General features: G+C 30.2%; 2 protein-coding genes across 3 annotated transcripts; both read left to right on the forward strand.

Annotated features, from left to right (window-relative positions):
• The first annotated feature begins 1096 nt into the window (after window positions 1-1096).
• On the forward strand, window positions 1097-1549 carry LOC111284194 (uncharacterized). The gene has a single exon (XM_022872914.2). It carries the CDS (start codon window positions 1097-1099, stop codon window positions 1547-1549), a length of 453 nt encoding a protein of 150 aa, XP_022728649.2.
• A 578-nt stretch (window positions 1550-2127) lies between these two features.
• LOC111285710 (uncharacterized) lies at window positions 2128-6974 on the forward strand. 2 transcript variants are annotated; one of them, XM_022875280.2, is made up of 8 exons: window positions 2128-2449; window positions 2585-2709; window positions 2794-2831; window positions 2944-3054; window positions 3181-3260; window positions 4269-4305; window positions 5593-5634; window positions 6717-6974. In XM_022875280.2, the coding sequence occupies exons 1-8, from the start codon at window positions 2162-2164 to the stop codon at window positions 6782-6784; spliced, it is 789 nt and encodes a 262-aa protein (XP_022731015.2). In that variant the 5' UTR covers window positions 2128-2161; the 3' UTR covers window positions 6785-6974. The 2 variants fall into 2 exon arrangements, with proteins under 2 accessions (XP_022731015.2, XP_089618507.1); XM_089762381.1 differs by having other exon boundaries at window positions 2944-3021.
• Window positions 6975-19561: the final 12587 nt, after the last annotated feature.

The following is a 19561-nucleotide window of genomic DNA, read 5'->3' on the forward strand; positions in this document are numbered from 1 at the left end:
AATTAAAAATAGTAAGAAATGATTTTAAAATATTTATATTAGTAAAATAATATTATTATATTAGATAATATTAATTATTAAAAATAATAAAATATTATTTACTCTATTAATATTTAATATTAAATATTAAAATTAAAATTAAAATTTAATATTATTTATTATTGAATATTAAAATATTAGAATACTTATAATATTAAATGAAAACATTTTTATTAATATAATAATATTTCGGTTTGAATTGAATTAGTTCAAGCTTAAACAATCATGTCCAAAATCCGGAGTAAAAATATAGACATTTAAACTTTTAATGTTAATATTTTAAAATTTTTAATTAAAATTAAATAAATTTTTTTTATTAATATAATAATATTTTCTATTGAGTTGAATTAAACTCAAACTTAAAAATTTATATTCAAAGTCTGACTTAAATAGAACTATGCTGATCAATTTGGTAAATAATTTTATTCATAAATAGTTTTTTTTTGAAAATTGTATTTCACTTTTCAAGAAAGGAAGATAATTTAAAAAAAAGTCTAATTTTCATTGATCAAAAAATCATTTTTTAATAATCAATTTTTTATCAAATAAATATCAAAAGATGAAAAAAAATTTTTAAAAGCCATTTTTTGCAAAGCAAATAAAACTTTAACTGTACTTCTTCTTACATCTGAGACAGGAAGTTATTTTCTGTTGATTGATTAATTTTTTATCAAATAAATACAAAAAAAATGTAAAAAATCAATTTTAAAAGTTAAACATTTGCTTTTTTGAAAAAAATAAAAATAAAAAACCTGTTAGCTGCCAAAAAGTATTAATTTTGCAAATTCACTCGTCTGAGCTTCTTTATTTTTTTGGCAAACCCCAATCTGAGCTTACTAATGCATATTACTTACGTTAGAAGCAGTTACTTGCAGCGATTTAAACAAAATTAAGTTTAAGCAAAAAAAAAAAACTTAATGCTATTCGAAACGTAAAACCGTAAATTAATTTCACTGCCTTTGTTCTCACATAAAATACATCATTTCGCCCTCAAACTCCCCCATTGCAACACATTTCTTTATAATTAAGCACCAAAAGGCTAAAATCGGCAATCGCCATGCTAAAGTTTAATTTTCCTACCATCCTAATTTTGGCAATTTTATTACTTGCATGTGAGCTGCCCATAATCTCACCAGTACTTGCTTACAATGACGTCGATATTGGTGACATTTCGCCCTCAGCTGTTACCGACGATGATATGATAACCTCATCATCGCTTGATGCAGGACAATTGGAGGATCTCTACCAGCGTTGCGTGGTAATGCTAGGAGATGAGTGCGGGGATGAGATTTTTGATCTGATATTTAGGAACGATTCTCTCATAGTAACTGACAAAGATATCGGGCTTGTGTCAAAGTATTGTTGTGACAAGCTGCTGAACATGGGGCGAAATTGTCATGACCAGCTGGTTAATGTTATTGCCCAAACTACCCATTTTTCTACCAATTCATCCGCCACTGTGCCTAGGAGTTCCCAAGTTTGGGACTTGTGTTCCTTAAGCTCTTCTTAATTTGATGTTTTTGGTATAATTAACAAAGCAACAGCGATGATATGTTACTCCTTAATTATGTAAGGTTTAGTAACATGCTTTTCTTTCTATTTTATTTTTACCGGAATGCTTTCTTTCCAGTTAACTAATAATATTAAATTTTCTTAACTAAATACTATGTAAAATTGACGATGGCAAATATGATGTAATGATTTTAAAAAAAATTGAAATAATGCAGTTTAAAATCTTAAAAAATTATATATATTTAATAAAAATAAAAATATATATTTTATATTTGATATATTAACATAAATTATAAAATAATAATTTTTATATTATACATAATAAATAAATAATAAATATATAAATATAAATATATAAATGATCATATTTAATACTTAACAAGTCAAATAAAAATTTTGAATTTCAACATTAACAGTAAAAAACAAAAATATTAAATTATCATTTTTTTTAATTTGATTGTGACGTGGATCAAACTTTTGAATCAACATTCCCGAATATACCCTTTTTGTTTTTCTCCTGAAATTTGATATTTGCCGCGACGCAGCAGATAAATTAATTAAAAAAGTTGGAAAAAAGGCAAAAAAATTTAGAAAATCGAAAAAGAAGAAAATGAGGAGTGGGAGCCGAGCGTTTCCCCGTACCTCACTGGTCTTCCTAGTCCCTTCCTTCACTTCCTCAACTCGACTCAGCTTCAAATCTTTCCTCACCCGCACCTCTCTATCACCCACTGCCTTTACACTTCACCGAATGGCTTCGTCATCTTACTCTTCCGTCACCAACGGTAACCATATCGTTCCTCCAGCTCCCGCCTCTTCCAATGACGTGGCTGCGGCTACTACTCCTCCTCCCTCTGCTTCCTCTGCCATCGATTTTCTCACTCTCTGCCACCGCCTCAAGGTATTTATTTAATTATTCCAACAATAAATCATTTTCTTTCTTTTTTTTTAAAAAAATTTGCATAGTTATGTAGCGAATAAATAAAAATGGTGAATTGTTACTATTGTTATTATTTTAATAAGTTAAAATGTATAGACGACGAAGAGAGCGGGTTGGGTGCGGAGAGATGTAAAGAATCCAGAATCAATAGCTGATCATATGTATCGAATGGGATTAATGGCTCTAATTGCTTGTGATATTCCCGGAATTGATCGAGACAAGTTAGTCCTACTTTTTTCCTTAATATTTGGTGAACAAATTTCAGTTGCTGCATTGGCTAAGATTTTTTTTCTTCATTTTTTTAGGTGCGTTAAAATGGCAATTGTTCATGATATTGCTGAAGGTTGGGCAAAAGATTGTCTCTTTAGCCTAAATTTGAATGAATTGAATTTTCAGTTTTTTATTCATTTGTTTCGAACGATCATAATATTCTAGTTATCTATCTGTTTGAACAGCCATTGTTGGTGATATTACCCCTTCAGATGGTATTTCTAAGGCTGAGAAGAGTCGAAGAGAGCGGGAAGCGTTAGACTGTATGTGCAAATTACTTGGTGGAGGGTCAAGAGGTTAACTAATTACTCTCTGTTTTTTCCCCATTTGTTTATAAAAAGAAAACACAAAAAAGGGGGGTGGTCTTAAATCTCAAAATTATGTATAATTCCACATAATTTGTCTGCTTAATTGGATTGCAGGGAAAGAAATAGAGGAATTATGGACAGAGTATGAAGAAAATTCTTCCGCAGAAGCCAAAATTGTCAAAGACTTGGATAAGGTATGTAGGTCGTGTTTACATAGGATTATTGATAAGATATTATTGATAATTATCTTATATCATGTTTGATTTGTATCTAAAAAGAGAGATAGAGATAGCAAGAAGAATTAATATCCTCTTGGCATAAGATTATTCAATTCTTCCCAAGTGGAGAGGATTCTTTTTAATCTATGGGATTAAACTTACATGTCCAATTATACTCTTAAAAATTATATCAATAATTTAAATTGTATAAACTTTGAATAAGAATAATTTTGACAAATAAATAAATTATCTTATCCTAATCCTCGTATACATCAAGCACAAAATAAGATAACATTATTTAATCTAATCCTATTCATAATATTATTTTATCCTATCTTATTATAATCTTGTATGCCAAACATGATTGTAATGTATTAATTTTTCTATTTGTCATGATTTCAATTCATTGAAACATATCAGATGTAAATTGACTTACTGATATTCTCATTTTGCACTTATATTATGCCCTAGAATAGAGACATAAGTGACTTAGTAGTATATTTAGTTACTTGTATGATATAACAAGCAATGCTATGGTTTTGATTCTGATGTATGGTTGTAAGGGAAATATTTCACATACAATCCTTTTTACTACAATACTATAATTATCCAATCACCATAAAGAATTATGCAGGGGTCCACCACTTATAAGTGTAGGTTCCATTTAAAATTTTGATGGTCCCCATACAATTATAAATTGTGATTGGATAACTATACTACAACCATTGTAGGTGATATGCTCCCAGTTAAGTTGTTCTATTTTCATTTCATATTCTGCTCATTTCTTTTGATCAGTTTATATCTTCTTCATTGGGTATGATGAATTAACCTTTAATTCACAAATTTCTACCTAAAATTCAGTTTATTTCTCCTTTGAGTATAGCAATTAGTCCTCAACTTATGTAAGTTAACACATTTCAACTAATGGTGATTTTTTATCACTGGTCTGTATAATCTGATGTTGGCATTTCCTGTTACATGCAGGTGGAGATGATACTTCAAGCCTTAGAATATGAGAATGGTAATGCTTTTTGTTCTTAGCATATTTCCTTCATTATTTTGTATCATTGCATATGTTCATTTACATCGGTAGTGAAGATCTGATCTCATTGTTAAATCACATCATGCATATGGATATGGTCCTCTGGAACATAAATTATTTTCAACTATATCTCAAGAATAAACCATTACTTGCTAAGAATGAGAACAAAACTAGGGAAAATATAAAAAAAAAAACAAATGTGTGGAAAACTAAGGGCCGGTGTAGGGAAAAGGCTAGTTTTAATGGAGCTATTGAAACCTGAACATTGGAATAACCAGTGCTGATATATTTAGGAAGATGAAATGAGTTAGTATTGACAACAAATTAACACTATCACTACAGACTAACACTCTCAAGACCTTCAGTCATCATGTGCCTCTGCATCTCTTTCATTATTTATACCCTGCTTAGATGACTCTTTTATGCTGCTGAGAAGTCTTTATGTTATTTATATTTTTGTCTGCCCCTGTATCTTAGTCTTTACATGCTCATTTATGCTATGTTACTATAACTAGGGGATGAGTGTTGGATAGGGGTATGCGTGTGACATGGGTATGCTCAATTTTTTCAAAGTTTTTTTCATATATTTGGAGGGTCAGACCTCCATATTGACGTCTGTCAGATATGTGTGAAACATGGGTACTTAAAGGAAAACGAAAAGTCAGAACACATAGTTGATTTAAGTTTGATCAACAAGAGCATTTTAACAGATAATAAATTTTCAGTTTCCAACTAACTTTTTTTTTAGTTCTATTTGTGTTGCTTAAATTTCAAGTAAGCCTACTTTCATACATGGGGAGCATTTCAACTACAATTCTTTTTACTACAATGCTACAATTGTCCAATCACAACGAAGAATTATGTGAGGGTCCACCACATATAAGAGTGGACTCCACATAATATTTTTGTAGACCCTACATAATTTTAAAGTCTAATTGGTTAATTGTAGTGCAATTATTGTAGATGATATGCTCCCTCATACATTACACTAGCTTTATGGCTGGTTGATAGATGCAACTGCAGTGTCTCACTAGTTCTTCAGTGCAAATAACTGATTTGATGGGCTTATTTGGTGCATGCATTTTGAACACTGTGGAATGCATCTAGTGAGATAAGGAATTAAGTTGACATATATCCTCTCTTAAAATTATTTATGTTTCAAATTTTCACTTTTTACTTTTCAACTTAACACTAGCTAATCTCTGTAGTCATTACTCATTATAATAATATTCCTTACAAAATGAAGTTCCTTCTGGATTTTTGCAGAACAAGGAGTGGATTTGGATGAGTTTTTCCAGTCAACTGCCGGTGTGTAATTTAAGCCTTCCCTTTGCATGCCTGTTTTTCTTTTTTTCCATTTTTCTATAATAAATTTTAACTCATTAAAAATGCTAAAAGAAATAAAATGCTAAAATACCAATTTGGTGCTTAATTTTTCCCCTCTATTGGTATTAGATGTTTAATTCAGCCCTCTGTTTTTCATTTGACCTTCTAATTCCTAAAATTAGTTCAATCTGGACCTAACTCTTGGGTTGCCATTAACGTCTGTTAAATTTTGTTTGACATGGCATAATATGGTTCACCTTAAAGAGAAAAAAGTGAAAGGAAGCTAAGAGGAAAAGCTGTTAGAATATGCCATTATAATACATAATGGTTTTAAAGACAATGTTGGCAGTAGCAGCTAGAAAATTTAGAAAGAAACACAAACTTATAAATGCATAATCATGCTTAAAAATTGAAAGAGAGGTTAGAATTTAGGAATAATGATGCTCTTTAACTTGTGACCTGTGGAGTCATGTGAGAGTTGGGAGAGTGGGAACTGCAAATGGGAAGGTTATCCTCTTGTCCCTTTTGGAGGTGATATGGGATTCGAAATAATGATTTTATCTATATCTGTCGCAAGAGTGTGTATGTATATCCACACTTGGTAAAAGGTGAAATTATAAGGATCTTATTTATGTATATGTACACTGTCCTAATTACAGGACCTCTTTTGGGGAATCCTCTTCCTATTAAAACAAAATTTTTTCATTTCCATTCTTTCATTGTGAAATTTCAACCTTGAAACTGTGAAATGCTTTCTTGATAATAACTAAGTTCTTTTTTCCCCATTTTGTTACCTTAGGCAACCTAATAGCATAAGGAGATGCAATAACTTAGTATGGTTATTTTTGAACCTAAACATGCTTAGTGGACCAATGAGCGGCTGGCTCAGTGGCATTGGAGTCAGCTGAGGTTTTCGAGTCCGAACCCAGTGGTAATCCAAAACATTAAAAAGGAGGCTTAGTTGTTATTCTTAAATAATTTAGAAGAAAAATATACATTGAGCTTGCATTATTCTTGAACAACTTGATTGCAGCTTTTAATCAGAGTAATCAACTTATTTGCAGGGAAGTTCCAGACAAAAGTTGGCAAAGCTTGGGCCTCAGAAATAGCATCAAGAAGAAAGCAACATTAACTTGAAAAGCTTGGTAAAATATTTTGGGCTTTATGCTAAGTGTTCTTTTGCTTCAGCTGATTTGTGGAGTGGTTAGTTTCAAACAGCTTATTGTTCAATTTCTAATGCCTCAAACACATGACAATCAATTCTTTTCTGTATGATAATCATATCAGTAGATAGGCAACTTGTCATTTCCTTTTCTTTTTCATTCTCAGTTTCCTCTTCCTTTTTAATCAAGTCTACTCGTAATAACATTGTTGTGACAACTGACAAACAAATTTTTAAGAACCTTAGTTATGAGGGAAAACAATTTCCTTCCTCGGCACCCTTTTCCGCTAGATTGATTTATGAAATCCTTTGAAAACCCTAATTTGCTTTTATTTTTTTCTCGTTTTTCCTTTTTTCCTCATGTTTCGAATAGAAGCCCTTTTTCCTTGGCTTTTTTCTTAGGTTAACGCGTAAATTGATTCTTGAAATATATTATTTTTCATGATTTGATATTTATGAAAAAAAAATGCATGATTTGTTATTTTAACTTCGGTTTTGTTAAACATTTTATTGATTCATAGTGAGATATTCACCAATAAAAATGTATCACACGTCATATTTTATTCAATGGATTTTTTTCACGTAAAATATTATTGACTTAATAGATGGGGCAAATGTTATAATATAATGAAAATTGAGATATAAAAGTGATATAATTTAATAATCAAATTACAAATAAAATTTAAAAATAATCTTAAAAAAGACATTAAAATTGATATTCGAATCTCAACATTTTTTTTTTCCCTCTTAATATAGGCCTCTGTCCCATTAAATGATAAAAAAAAAATTACAAATAAAACTTTTCTTTCTTTGTTAGCATCAAAAGTGTTATTAACTAATTTTTGAAATGATATTTTGAGCTGGCTTGAAATTATTCAAGCTTTCTTGCACGTTCAAGTGTAAGGTGTAACAATTGGCCCATTATCATTTAGTTAAAACAAAGCAATCGAATTTAAGATATTTGAATACTTTGATTGAAATAAAATTTTCCATCCAAACGGATTCCAAGGATAATTATACTTTGAAAATATTCCAACTGCTGGTAAAAGAATAGTTTGCTTCAGCTCTTTTCAAAGATGCACGTAACGTTTAAGCAACAGGACAATACCGAGTCAACAGTAAAAAGTAGCTTGGCAAGTGACAAGGGTAAAAAAGTTTTCCAATAAAAATTTAATAACTAATTAAATTTTTTATATTTTGTTATAATTAATCAAGTTTTAAAGTTTTTATTTTATATCAATTGAATCGTTATACATTTATTTTTATTCTAATTGAGTTTTAAATTCAATAAATATTAATATTAAAAGTAATCTATTTTATCTAACAAAAACTCAAATGATGAAAATAAATATTTGAGAATTGAGAGCTTAATTAATTTAAATAAAATGATAAAAATTTAAATTATTATTAAATTTTTATTTAAAGATTTTTTTACTTTTTAACCAATAAACTTCTATAATAAGATCCCTTATCGGAGCTTTTCATGTAGTCAGAATAGGTAAGTTTAATAATTTAAAATATGATATTAATACGATATGAAAATAAGATACGAAGGTGACACGATTTAAGCTTGTAACAATAATTATATATGAATTTAAAAAAATAAAAAAAATTATATTTTATGTTTTCATTGTCGTAACGATTTTGGAGCTACCTTACGAATTTGAAAAACGAAAATAAAAAAATCGAAGTTACCACCAATTTTTTTGGCTAGATACAATTGACCACCTATTAAAATTTATTCTTTTAATAAGATTTTAAAATTAATTAAAATTTATTAAAAAAATAATTTTATGGTCTGCGAAACAATTTGAATTTGGGAGTCGTTTACGTGTGAGGAATGATTAGCACCCCACAGCGCCTGTTTAAAAACAGTATCAATTAACTATATGTTATTCATTGATTTTGATAAAAACAGTCTTATTTTCGGTGTTTAAAAAAATAGTTTTCTTGATTTTTTTATTTATTGAAAATTAGTTTTTTTTAGTTATATTAAAAAGTTTATTAGTAAAACTTTATTCGAGAAAAATAAATTAGAACTTTTTTATTGAAATAATTCTCAAAATGTTTCAGTACATTGGTAACATTAGAAGAACTCTTTCTCACCTAGAGATTTCTTAGGCATCGCTTCTCGGAATACCTTAAAATCTCATCTTCAGAGTCTCAAATTTATTTTTCAAAAACTATGTCATGCGTGCAATTCAAATAATAATACGTTAATGCACACATTTTATTTGTTTATTCAAAAATTTTATTAATTTTTATTAATTTTTTGTCATTATTTTTATTTAAAAAGTGAAAAAAAGAAAAATTTTTATTATATTGAAGATTTTCTATAAATATTTCAATACACTGATAATATTTTTAAAAAATCTTTTTAATTAGTGATTTCTTAAAGCATCTCTACTTGAAATATTTTTAGAATCCCATAATGGGATAAATTTTTCTTTTTCCTCATTTTTATTACTTATTCTTAATTTATTAATTAATTTTTATTATTTTATAACCAAAAAATATTTTATTGTATTAAATTTTATTTTATAAATACTTCAACATACTGGTAGTATTTAAAAAAAATCTTTTCACTTAGAGATTTCATAGGTATCACTACTTGGAGTACATTTGAATCTCATCATTGGGTAAAAATTTACTTTTCTTACCATTTTTATTAATTTTGTATTATTATTAAGTTTATTTTTTTATTTTTAAAGTTTATTTTAAAGATTAATAAAATTATAAAAAAAATTTAACTACATATTTCATCATTTAATCTAACAAATATAAATATTTTAATATGCATAAATATTAATAAAATAATATATAAAAAATAATTAAAAATTATTTTTACCTGAACCGGACATATCAACGATTCGATTAATACGGGTTCGATCGATTCAACGACTTGGTTGCGGTCTGGTTAGTTAACGATTCAAGGTCGGTTCGACTTGGTCTGGGTCGGTTAAGCTAGATCGATCTGGGTTTAAGGGTGAGTCGAGTCGGTGGGTTGACGCGAGGATCCTGGGTGCTTAAAATGGCATCGTTTTGACGCTTATTGAAACGGTGTTGTTTTGGTTTTTGGTAGTTTCTGTAAAAGCCTAAATTTTTTTCAGCTCATTTTTTCTTTTCCCTTAAAAAAAATTCTCTCTCCCTCCCAGACCGTCTTTCTCTACCCGATCGACCGATCACCGTTGGTCGTCGTTGAAGGTTGATCGCCAATTGGCGGCTACCATAATCGACTGCCAAAAAATAAAAAAAAGAGCCTAAAATACTCTTATCGACTCCCTGAACCTAAATCTGACTTCCCTTTTACCAAAAAAGGTTTCAAATCCCTTAGATTTGCTTTTTAACTTTCGACCAAACCTTTGTTTTTACCTTATTTTTTTTACTGACTTTGCTTCTTATTTTGTAGGAGATCTTGGTGCTAGGTTTCTTGTTCCAAGAGATTGAGTTGATTTTTTTATTTGGTTTGACAGAATACTTTTTTTGTTTGGTAGGGTCTCCTCCTCTTTCTTTTGGGGTTGGCTAGGAGCTCTATTTATAGAGCTCCCGCCGTGGCATTGTGCCTGGGCAGGTGGCACAGGGCTTGACAAAAAGGGGGTGCCGTCCAGCATAGCCTATCTACCCTCTTTTGCTTCTTCTATCTTATCTAGTGGTAGGGCATGATGGCAAGGAGCATAGGGTGTTGGTGTGAACAGGGAAGAACAGGGGTGAACAGGGGGTGGTAGTGGCGCCGTGTACGACACCCACTATCAACGACCCTTTTGTTTTTTAGCTTTTGTTTTTTTATTTTTCTATTTGTTTTTTTTTCATTTTCATTTTTCAAAAAATGGAATAAAGAAAATAAAAGAGTAAGTTGGGCCTAAAGAACAAAATGGGCTTTGGGCCCGAACGAAATTAGACTTTGGGCTTAGTTAAATTGAAATTGGGTCTCAGCCCGATTAAATTGAACTTAGGCCTCAGCCCAAAAACCCAAAAATCCTAACTTAAAATTCAAATAAATTTAGTGTCTACAGTTGTTCCTCTTTGCATATTGCTGAGAATCAGAAATAGGATAAAGACAAAGATAATAATTTTATCCGGAATACAAAAAGATTTTTTTTATTTAAACTAATCAAAAAGCTTTTCTCATCAAATTGAAATGCTCCTCTTACTCGAGGCTTAACAACTTTAAAAATTCTATCTTGAAAAGCTCCTATCAGCAGAAGCTTAACAATTTTAAAATTTTATCTTGAAAAAAGCTTATTTCAGTAGAGATTCAACAACTTTAAAATTTTATCTTAAAAGAGGCTCAACAACTTTAAAAATTTTATCTTAAAAAATGCTCTTCTTAGCTGAGGCTCAACAACTTTAAAAATTTTATCTTAAAAAGCTTATATCAGCAAAGGCTCAACAACTTGAAAATCTTATCTTAAAAAGCTCATATCAGCAGAGGCTCAACAACTTTAAAAATTTTATCTTAAAAAGCTTATATCAACAGATGCTCAACAATTTTAAAATCTTATCTTAAAAAGCTCCTATCAGCAGAGGCTCAACAACTTTTAAAAATTTTATCTTAAAAAGTTCCTCTCAGTAGAGGCTCAACAATTTTTAAAAATTTTATTTTAAAAAGCTCCTCTTAGTAGAGGCTCAACAACTTTAAAATCTTATTTTAAAAAGCTCTTCTCAGCAGAGGCACAACAACTTTAAAATCTTATCTTGAAAAAAGCTTCTTTCAGTAAAGGCTCAATAACTTTAAAAATTTTATCTTAAAAAAAGCTCCTCTCAGCAAAGGTTCAACAACTTTAAAAATTTTATCTTAAAAAGCTCATCTAATCAGAGGCTCAATAACTTTAAAAATCCAATATGTTCTCTAAATCGAGTTCTCATCTTTGAACAAATAAATTTATCTCTTTTGAAATCTTTTGTTTGATTATTATCTTCATCCGAATATCAAAATCTTATTTTTCATTAGGAAATGAAAAGTCTTTATCCTTATTATAACTGCTCATGAATGCATGTATTAAGTGCTCTAAATGCAATGCATGTAATGCAATCAAAATTATTCATTGTAGTAAAAAGGTTCTCGAAATCTCTTGCTTTTTGGCTTTTTTTATCAAAATTTTTCACAATTGCCATATAACTAATATGTTCTTAACATTTGACCATTATATTCTTCCCTAACAATACTTTTCTTCTTCAAAAGCTTGCAACATTAATGTCTTGTCATTTTTTTCTCATCTTTTTTCATCTGCCTTAGTTAACTTTTTAAAAAGTGATGCTTAAGGTCTTTTGTGTTTGTTTTTTGTCATTTTAAGGTCAAGACAAGCAAAATGCAATCACACAATTCTCTCATTCATTTGTAAGGTGAATAAAGATATCAAATGAGGTAAAAAAATGGATAGGCATTATTTTCAAAGGAAAGCTAGCATATTTCATTAGACTGATAATAAGTACATGACAACAAAAGTGTTTTAATTGAAGCAAAGATACCCAAGTAATGATCACAAGATAATCATGAACAAAATACTTCCAAATTCTCTTTCTAAAACTAAATTAGTTGACTTCCTTGATTCTTCAGAGTTTGTCAAACTACACTTACTCCCTATATTATAAGGTTATCTCTCAATGATGCTTCTCTTACATATTCAAGCCACTTTTTTAGGTTTTTAGCTTAGATAAGTCATCATTTTTTCATTTTTTTGACTTTTTTCATTTTTTTTCATTTTTTCTCAAAATGTTTTTTCAAGCAAAAATTTTTTTACAGCATCTAAGTTTATCGGAGTAGGTAAATCACTTCCATCCATTTTTATCAAAATCAATGCCCCACTAGAAAAAGCCTTTTTCATCACGTATGGGCCCTCTCAATTTGGTATCCATTTTCTTCAATTATCATGTTGATTTGAAAGGATCCTTTTCAGCACTAAGTCTCTTTCCCTAAAGTGACGAGGGCAAATTCTCTTATCATGTGCTCTTATCATCCTCTTTTGATATAATTGGTCATGACATAGTGCTGTAAGTCTTTTCTCTTCAATGAGGTTCAACTACTTATAGCGATTCTGAACCCATTCTGTTTCTTCTAACTCTACCTCTATCAGGACTCTCAATGAGGAAATTTTTACTTTAATCGATAACACAGCTTTCATTCTGTATACCAAAGAGAACGGGGTGGCCCCAGTTAATGTTCAAGCTGATGTTCTATAAGCATGCAAAGCAAAAAATAACTTCTTATGTCAATCTTTATAAGTATCAGTTATTTTTTCCAAGATTCTTTTAATATTCTTGTTTGCAGCCTCTGTTACCCCATTCATCTGTGAACGATATGGTGTCAAATTACGATGATTGATCTTAAACTGAGTGCACACTTCATTCATCATTTTGCTATTCAAATTTTTGGTATTATCAGAAATAACTGTCTCTGAAAGCCATATATGCATATTATCTCTTTTTTATGAACTTGCATACCACGGATCGGGTCACACTAGCATACGATGCAGATCTACCTATTTCGTGAAATAATCAATCATTATAAAGATGAATCTATGCCCATTCAAAGCTTTTGGAGTAATAAGCCCAATGACATCCATGCCCCTCATAGAGAATGGCCATGAAGGAGCTAAAATGTATAATGCTGATGGAAGAGTGTAGATCTTATTAGCATAGATCTGACACTTATGGCATCTTCTAGCATAATCAATATAATCACTCTTCATTGTCAACTAAAAATAATTTACCCTCATAATTTGTCTAGTCATCATATGACCATTCTCATATACCTCACAAACTTCATCATGCATTTCTTCAATAATCTTTTTTGCTTCAACTGTATTCATAAACCTTAAAAGCACTTGATCTCGACTCATTTTATAGAGGATATCTCCATTTAAAAAGAAACTCATAGCCAACCTTCTGATAATTTTTTTAACCTTTTGATACATTTTTTATCATTTTTTATTGTATGTTTTGGGTACTGTTGACTTTTGATGTATTGTATAAGATCATGATACCATGGCTTTCCATCAATTTCTTTTTCGACACCCAAGCAATGTGTCGATTCATTTTTCACATCCAGCTTAATGAGTTGGATCTCAATATTTGTATCTATTTTAATCATTGTAGCTAGAGTAACTAATGCATCAGTAATTTGGTTCTCTTTTATAGGCAGATGCTCAAATTAAACTTCTTCAAATTGTTTGACTAACTCAGAGATGTATTTATGATATTGGATCAACTTAGAATCCCTTATTTCTCATTTTTCTCATAACTGATAAATGATCAGAGCTGAGTCTCCAAACACATCTAACACTTTCATATTTTTTTCAATTGTTGCTTGCAAACTCATAATACATGCCTCGAATTCAGTCACATTATTTATGCAATTGAAATTCAATCTGGCTGTGATGGGATAATAATGCATGTCGAAAAATAATAAAATTACCCCAATACCATGGCCTAAAACATTTATTGTTCCATCAAAATACATTCTCCAAGACTCTTCAGCAGGTTTATTTTTTTCAATGGCCTTCACATCTTTATTAGAAAGATCTAAGTTCATTGGTTCATAATTTTTAGCAACGCGATTGGCAAGGAACTTAGCTACTGTACTCTTTTTTATAACCTTTTGAGTCATATAAACAATATCATATTCTGAAAGCATAACTTGCCACCATGCTATTCTTCTTGCCAGTGATGGCTTCTTGAAGATATACTTAATGGAATCCAACTTTACTATGAGCCAAGTAAAGTGATAGAGCATGTATTGTCCAAGCTGTCGAGCTATCCAAGCCAATGCATAACATATCTTTTCTAATGGTGAGTACTTGGACTTATAATCAGTAAACTTCTTGCTCATGTAGTAAATTACTCATTCTTTTCTATTAGTTTCATCTCTTTGTCCCAGCATACATCCCATTGATTTTTCATGTACTATTAAGTATAAAATTAAAAGCTTTCCTAAAATATGTGGCACCAATATATGTGAATTTGATAAGTACTCTTTGATTTTGTCAAAAGCTTTTTGGCATTCATCATTCCATTCTCCTGGATCATATTTTTTAAAAAGCTTGAAAATGGGATCGCATTTGTAGGTGAGTTGAAGATGAAATGAGTAATATAATTCAATCTACTCATAAAGTCTCGTACCTTTTTTGAGGTATGAAGAGGGGATAAATTTTGAATAACCTGTATCTTATCTAGATCCACTTCGATTTTTATTTCACTGATTATAAAGCCCAATAGTTTTTCTAATTTACACATTTGACAGGATTCAACTTTAACTAAAATATTTTTAACCTATCAAAAAGCTTTTTGAGATTGATTACATGATCTTTCTTTTCATGAGATTTTACAATCATATCATCCACATACACTTCTATCTCTTTATGCATCATGTTATGAAAGAAAGTCATCATTGCTTTTTGGTAAGTAGCACCAACATTTTTTAACCCAAAAGGTATTACTTTGTAGCAGAACGTCCTTCACATAATCATAAATATGGTTTTCTTCATATCATCTCTGGTCATCTTGATTTGATTGTAACTTGAGAAGCCATCCATAAAAGAAAATGTAGAATGCCTAGTAGTATTATCCACTAGGATATCGATATAAGGTAGAGAAAAATTATCCTTAGGACTTACCCTATTCAGATCTCAATAGTCAAAACACATTCTCACCTTTTCATCCTTCTTAGAAACTGGCACTATGTTGGCTACCCATTCAAGATATTTTACCACCTCTAAAAATCTTGCATTAAATTACTTTTTCACTTTTTTTTTTTAATTTTCAGCAGCATTTTTGGCTTCATGCACCTTAGCTTTTGCTATACTAGCTTGTATTATGGTTTCAAAGGTAACTTGTGTTTTACAATATCAGTATTGAGTCCTGACATATCCTGGTAAAACTATGCAGACACATCTACATATTCTCGAAGTAGCTCCTTTAGCTTATACCTTTCAATTGGTAAAAAAGATGTCCCAACTTTAACCTTTCTTCTATTTTCATCATCCCCTAAATTCACTAATTCAGTAATTTCTTGGTGAGGCTCTATTGGCTTATCTTCATGCTCTATTAATTTTAACAAATCATGAGGCAATGTGTAATTATCTAAATCTTTTTCATTATTAAGTTCATCAATATGAATTAAGTTTTCAAAATCAAATTCGAGATTATTGTCATGATTATCTTCATACTCATTATTTAGAACCCTGTAAAGGGTGAGATGAAGAGAATATTGACACATAAAAATGGAATGAAAAGAAAATGATTAAGGCGAAAGAGAAATGAGTGTGAAAATAAAGAAAAAAAATATGGATGCATCTTTTTAAGTCTTTTATTAAAATAACAAACACAAACACATCACAAAGGATCTCCTAATGCTCGTAGAAAGTAATTAGGGATTTAAAGTTCCATAATGCATTACTTTTTAAAAGTTTTAAAGCCAACAGGTAGCTCTATGACTTTGTAATTATCTAGCTTAAAATCTTGAGGACAAGGATGCATGAACAGCTCTTCACTTCGACTCTTCTTTTCTTTATCATCCACCATTTGAATAGCTAGCTCTGAAAACTCTTTCACAAACTCTGCACTCAGGGCTTCAAGCGAATCTGGATAGGTGTATCCTCTCAAACGAAAGGAATCATAAAGGTATGAAATGATCATAAGCTCCGACTCTAGCTCATATCCTCCAAGATTAGCTAATTTTTTATCTTTCTTTTTATTCACCATTTTCATTCTGTCCCCTCTTGTTGGCTTATATCCTAAGCTGAATCTATCTTTCTTATCATATATAGCTGATAGCTCTATGATTCTTTACAGATTCTTTTTTAGTCTAGTTTTAGGTCATCATCCCATCTTGGTAAGCTATTTGACAACCATTTTAATTATCGTAGACAAGTGTGATAAATACAATTTAGATAATTCAACCACATATGTTGCATTGATAATCTCAAAAGATTTATAAGAGTATTTTAGTGCTTCATCTGTTAATTTCACATAAAAAGTATTTACCGATTGAGTTGTCAGTAAATCTTTTTCTCTTGCCACACATGTTAGCTTTCCTTTAACAATGAATTTAACTTTTTGATGTAATGAATATGGAATAGCGCCTGTCATATGGATCCATGGCCTACCCAATAAATAACTGTATGAATGAGAGATATTTATAACTTGAAATTTCACGTTAAAAGTGTACGGACCAATTTGTAATGGCATTTCTATGTCTCTTAGCACCTCTCTTTTAGTTTCATCAAAGGCTCACACTATCATATGACTAGGCTTCATATAAGATCCATCAACAAAAAATTTTATCGAAGTAGTCACAAGCATAACATTAATGGATAAGCCATTATCAATCAAAATTTTAGCCATTATATGACTTTTATATTTAACAATAATTTGAAAAGCCTTGATACTTTCATAATTTTTTTAAAAAAATCTCTTCATCACTAAAAGACATATATTTGAAATTATCAGATTGTTAACAAGCTACTCTATATATTCAACAGAAGTATTGTGAGACACATATGCTTGATTTAGCACCTTCAGTAAAGCATTACAGTGTGACTCTGAACTGAGCAATAATGACAATAATGAAATCCTAGTTGACATCTTGTTCAGTTGTTCTACCACACTATACTCATTATATTTTATTAGCTTTAAGAATTTACAAGCTTTACGCTCAGAGATCGACTTTTGATATTTTTTTTGGGTTGTAACAGGATTACTCTGACTTTTTTTTTCTTCTCTTACCTTGACTTTCTTATTTCTAGCTTTTTCTAAAGCCTTTGTGGTATAACATCTCCCACTTTGAGTCATGCTTCCTACGTCCATTATGTTTGCAGTATCTGAGTTAACTACGATATCATAATCGTACTTTCATGATACTGCTTTATCATTCTGATATGAAAAAAAAACTAAAAACTTTAATTGTGACTACTGGTAGGGAGACGAGCTTTTTTAACTTTGGTGTCGACTTCTCATCATAATAAATAGTTACGGGTCTACGTATAAACTTATTCTTTGAATCAATAGTAGACACTTTAGCTTTCATCAATTTTTCTCTTTCTTCATAAAATTTTATTGACCCATATCCATCATCTTTTGTACTTCTTGATGAAATTGTCATAATTCTCGATAGAGTATCTTAAAGCATCTTTGTAGTAGTTGTACTTCTTAATTGAATTGATCGTTTTGGAGTGATCTTGAAGCTCTATTAATTTTATAATGTTCATTTTAACTAATACTTCAAACACCTTAGCCATCAGAGTTTTGATTTTCTTTATCTTTTTTTTCACATAACTTGCTTACCCATCAATTAAAGCATTTATTGATGGTCTAGTATGGTTCGATAGAGGGTTCCTATTAATATTTGAAGTTCCTTGTTGGTTGATTTCAAAATTTAATACCCTTTCATTGATTAATCCTTATACTTTGTGTTTCAAGGCAGTACAATTCTTAATAAAATAGCTTGGGTTTTCATAATAATAATCATAATGTGCATTAAGGTCATACCATTTGGAAAACGGAGGTTTCAAAGGCTCAATAATAACAGGGGCTAGTAAATGTTTCTTGACAAGTTGAAGGTATAAATTCACATATGTCATAGGTATGGGATCGAAAGTGATTTTTTCTTGGGTAGTTCTTGGGGCTCTTGGACCACTATTAGGATTAAGCCTCCATTATGGTCTAGTGGGTACAATAGAAAGGTTGTAAGTAGGTGTTTAAAAAGATGGTTGAAAATAAAACAGATAAGTTAATGGTTGTAGTGGCTGGTATGGTTGATATGGATGAAGGATAGATGTAACATTATTTATGAGAGGGTAATAGGTTTGGCAGACTGGTGCAGGGTAGGGCATGAAACCTCTAAACTGTTGCCCTATATAGTTTACCGTTTGAGCTTCGTTCTCTTTCTTTTTGGGAACTTTACATTTTTTTTACTCTATTTGTCTCTCTTACATCGAGCTTGTCATTGTTTATGGCATTTTTGATAATTTCCCATGATATTATTATATTTGTAAAGTTCTTGGTTACATTGCCTATCAATCTCTCATAGTATGGTACTTTCAGAGTCTTTACAAACAAGATAGTTTTTTCTTTCTCAATGATGAGAGGTTGTATTTATGCTGTCACATCTCTTCATCTTTGTGTATATTCTTTGAAGCTCTCAGTTACTTTTTTTTTTCATATTTTATAAAGATAGACGATCTGGAGCTAGATCTCTGACATGCTGATATTGTGTAAAGAATGCCCTTATGAGCTCTTAACAGGAATGAATACGAGTCTTGTCTAATTGAACATACCATCTAAATGTAGATCTCGTAAGGTTATCTTGAAATACGTGTATTAACAACTTCTTATTATAAGTATGTGCCACCATCTTAAAATAATACATGATAATGTGAGTCATTGGATATTTCGTGTCATCATATTTTTTAAATTTAAAAACCTTAAATTTAGGTGAAATGACCACGTTAGGGACCAAACAAAGCTCAGTTGTATCTATAGAGCCATAAAAATTTATTCTTTCTACTGCCCTAAGCCTTTCTTTCAATAGCTTCATCTTTTTCTTAGCACTAGTATCTTTTACTTTCTTAGGTATATTTATCCCTAGCTTTTTTTTTTTTTTGAGATCATCCAAATCAGGAACCAAGATTGATTCAGGTGATTTTTTCATCATAACAGGATTAACAAAATTTTAAAATTATCCTAGAATAGGTGTGAATGTCATTCTTGGATAAGGATTGAAATATCCACTACGAGTAAAAATTTGCACTA

The sequence above is a fragment of the Durio zibethinus genome, chromosome 6, assembly GCF_047325235.1.
Source record: "Durio zibethinus cultivar Kanyao isolate XHJ-2024 chromosome 6, ASM4732523v1, whole genome shotgun sequence".
In the NCBI taxonomy this organism is placed as follows: domain Eukaryota; kingdom Viridiplantae; phylum Streptophyta; class Magnoliopsida; order Malvales; family Malvaceae; genus Durio; species Durio zibethinus.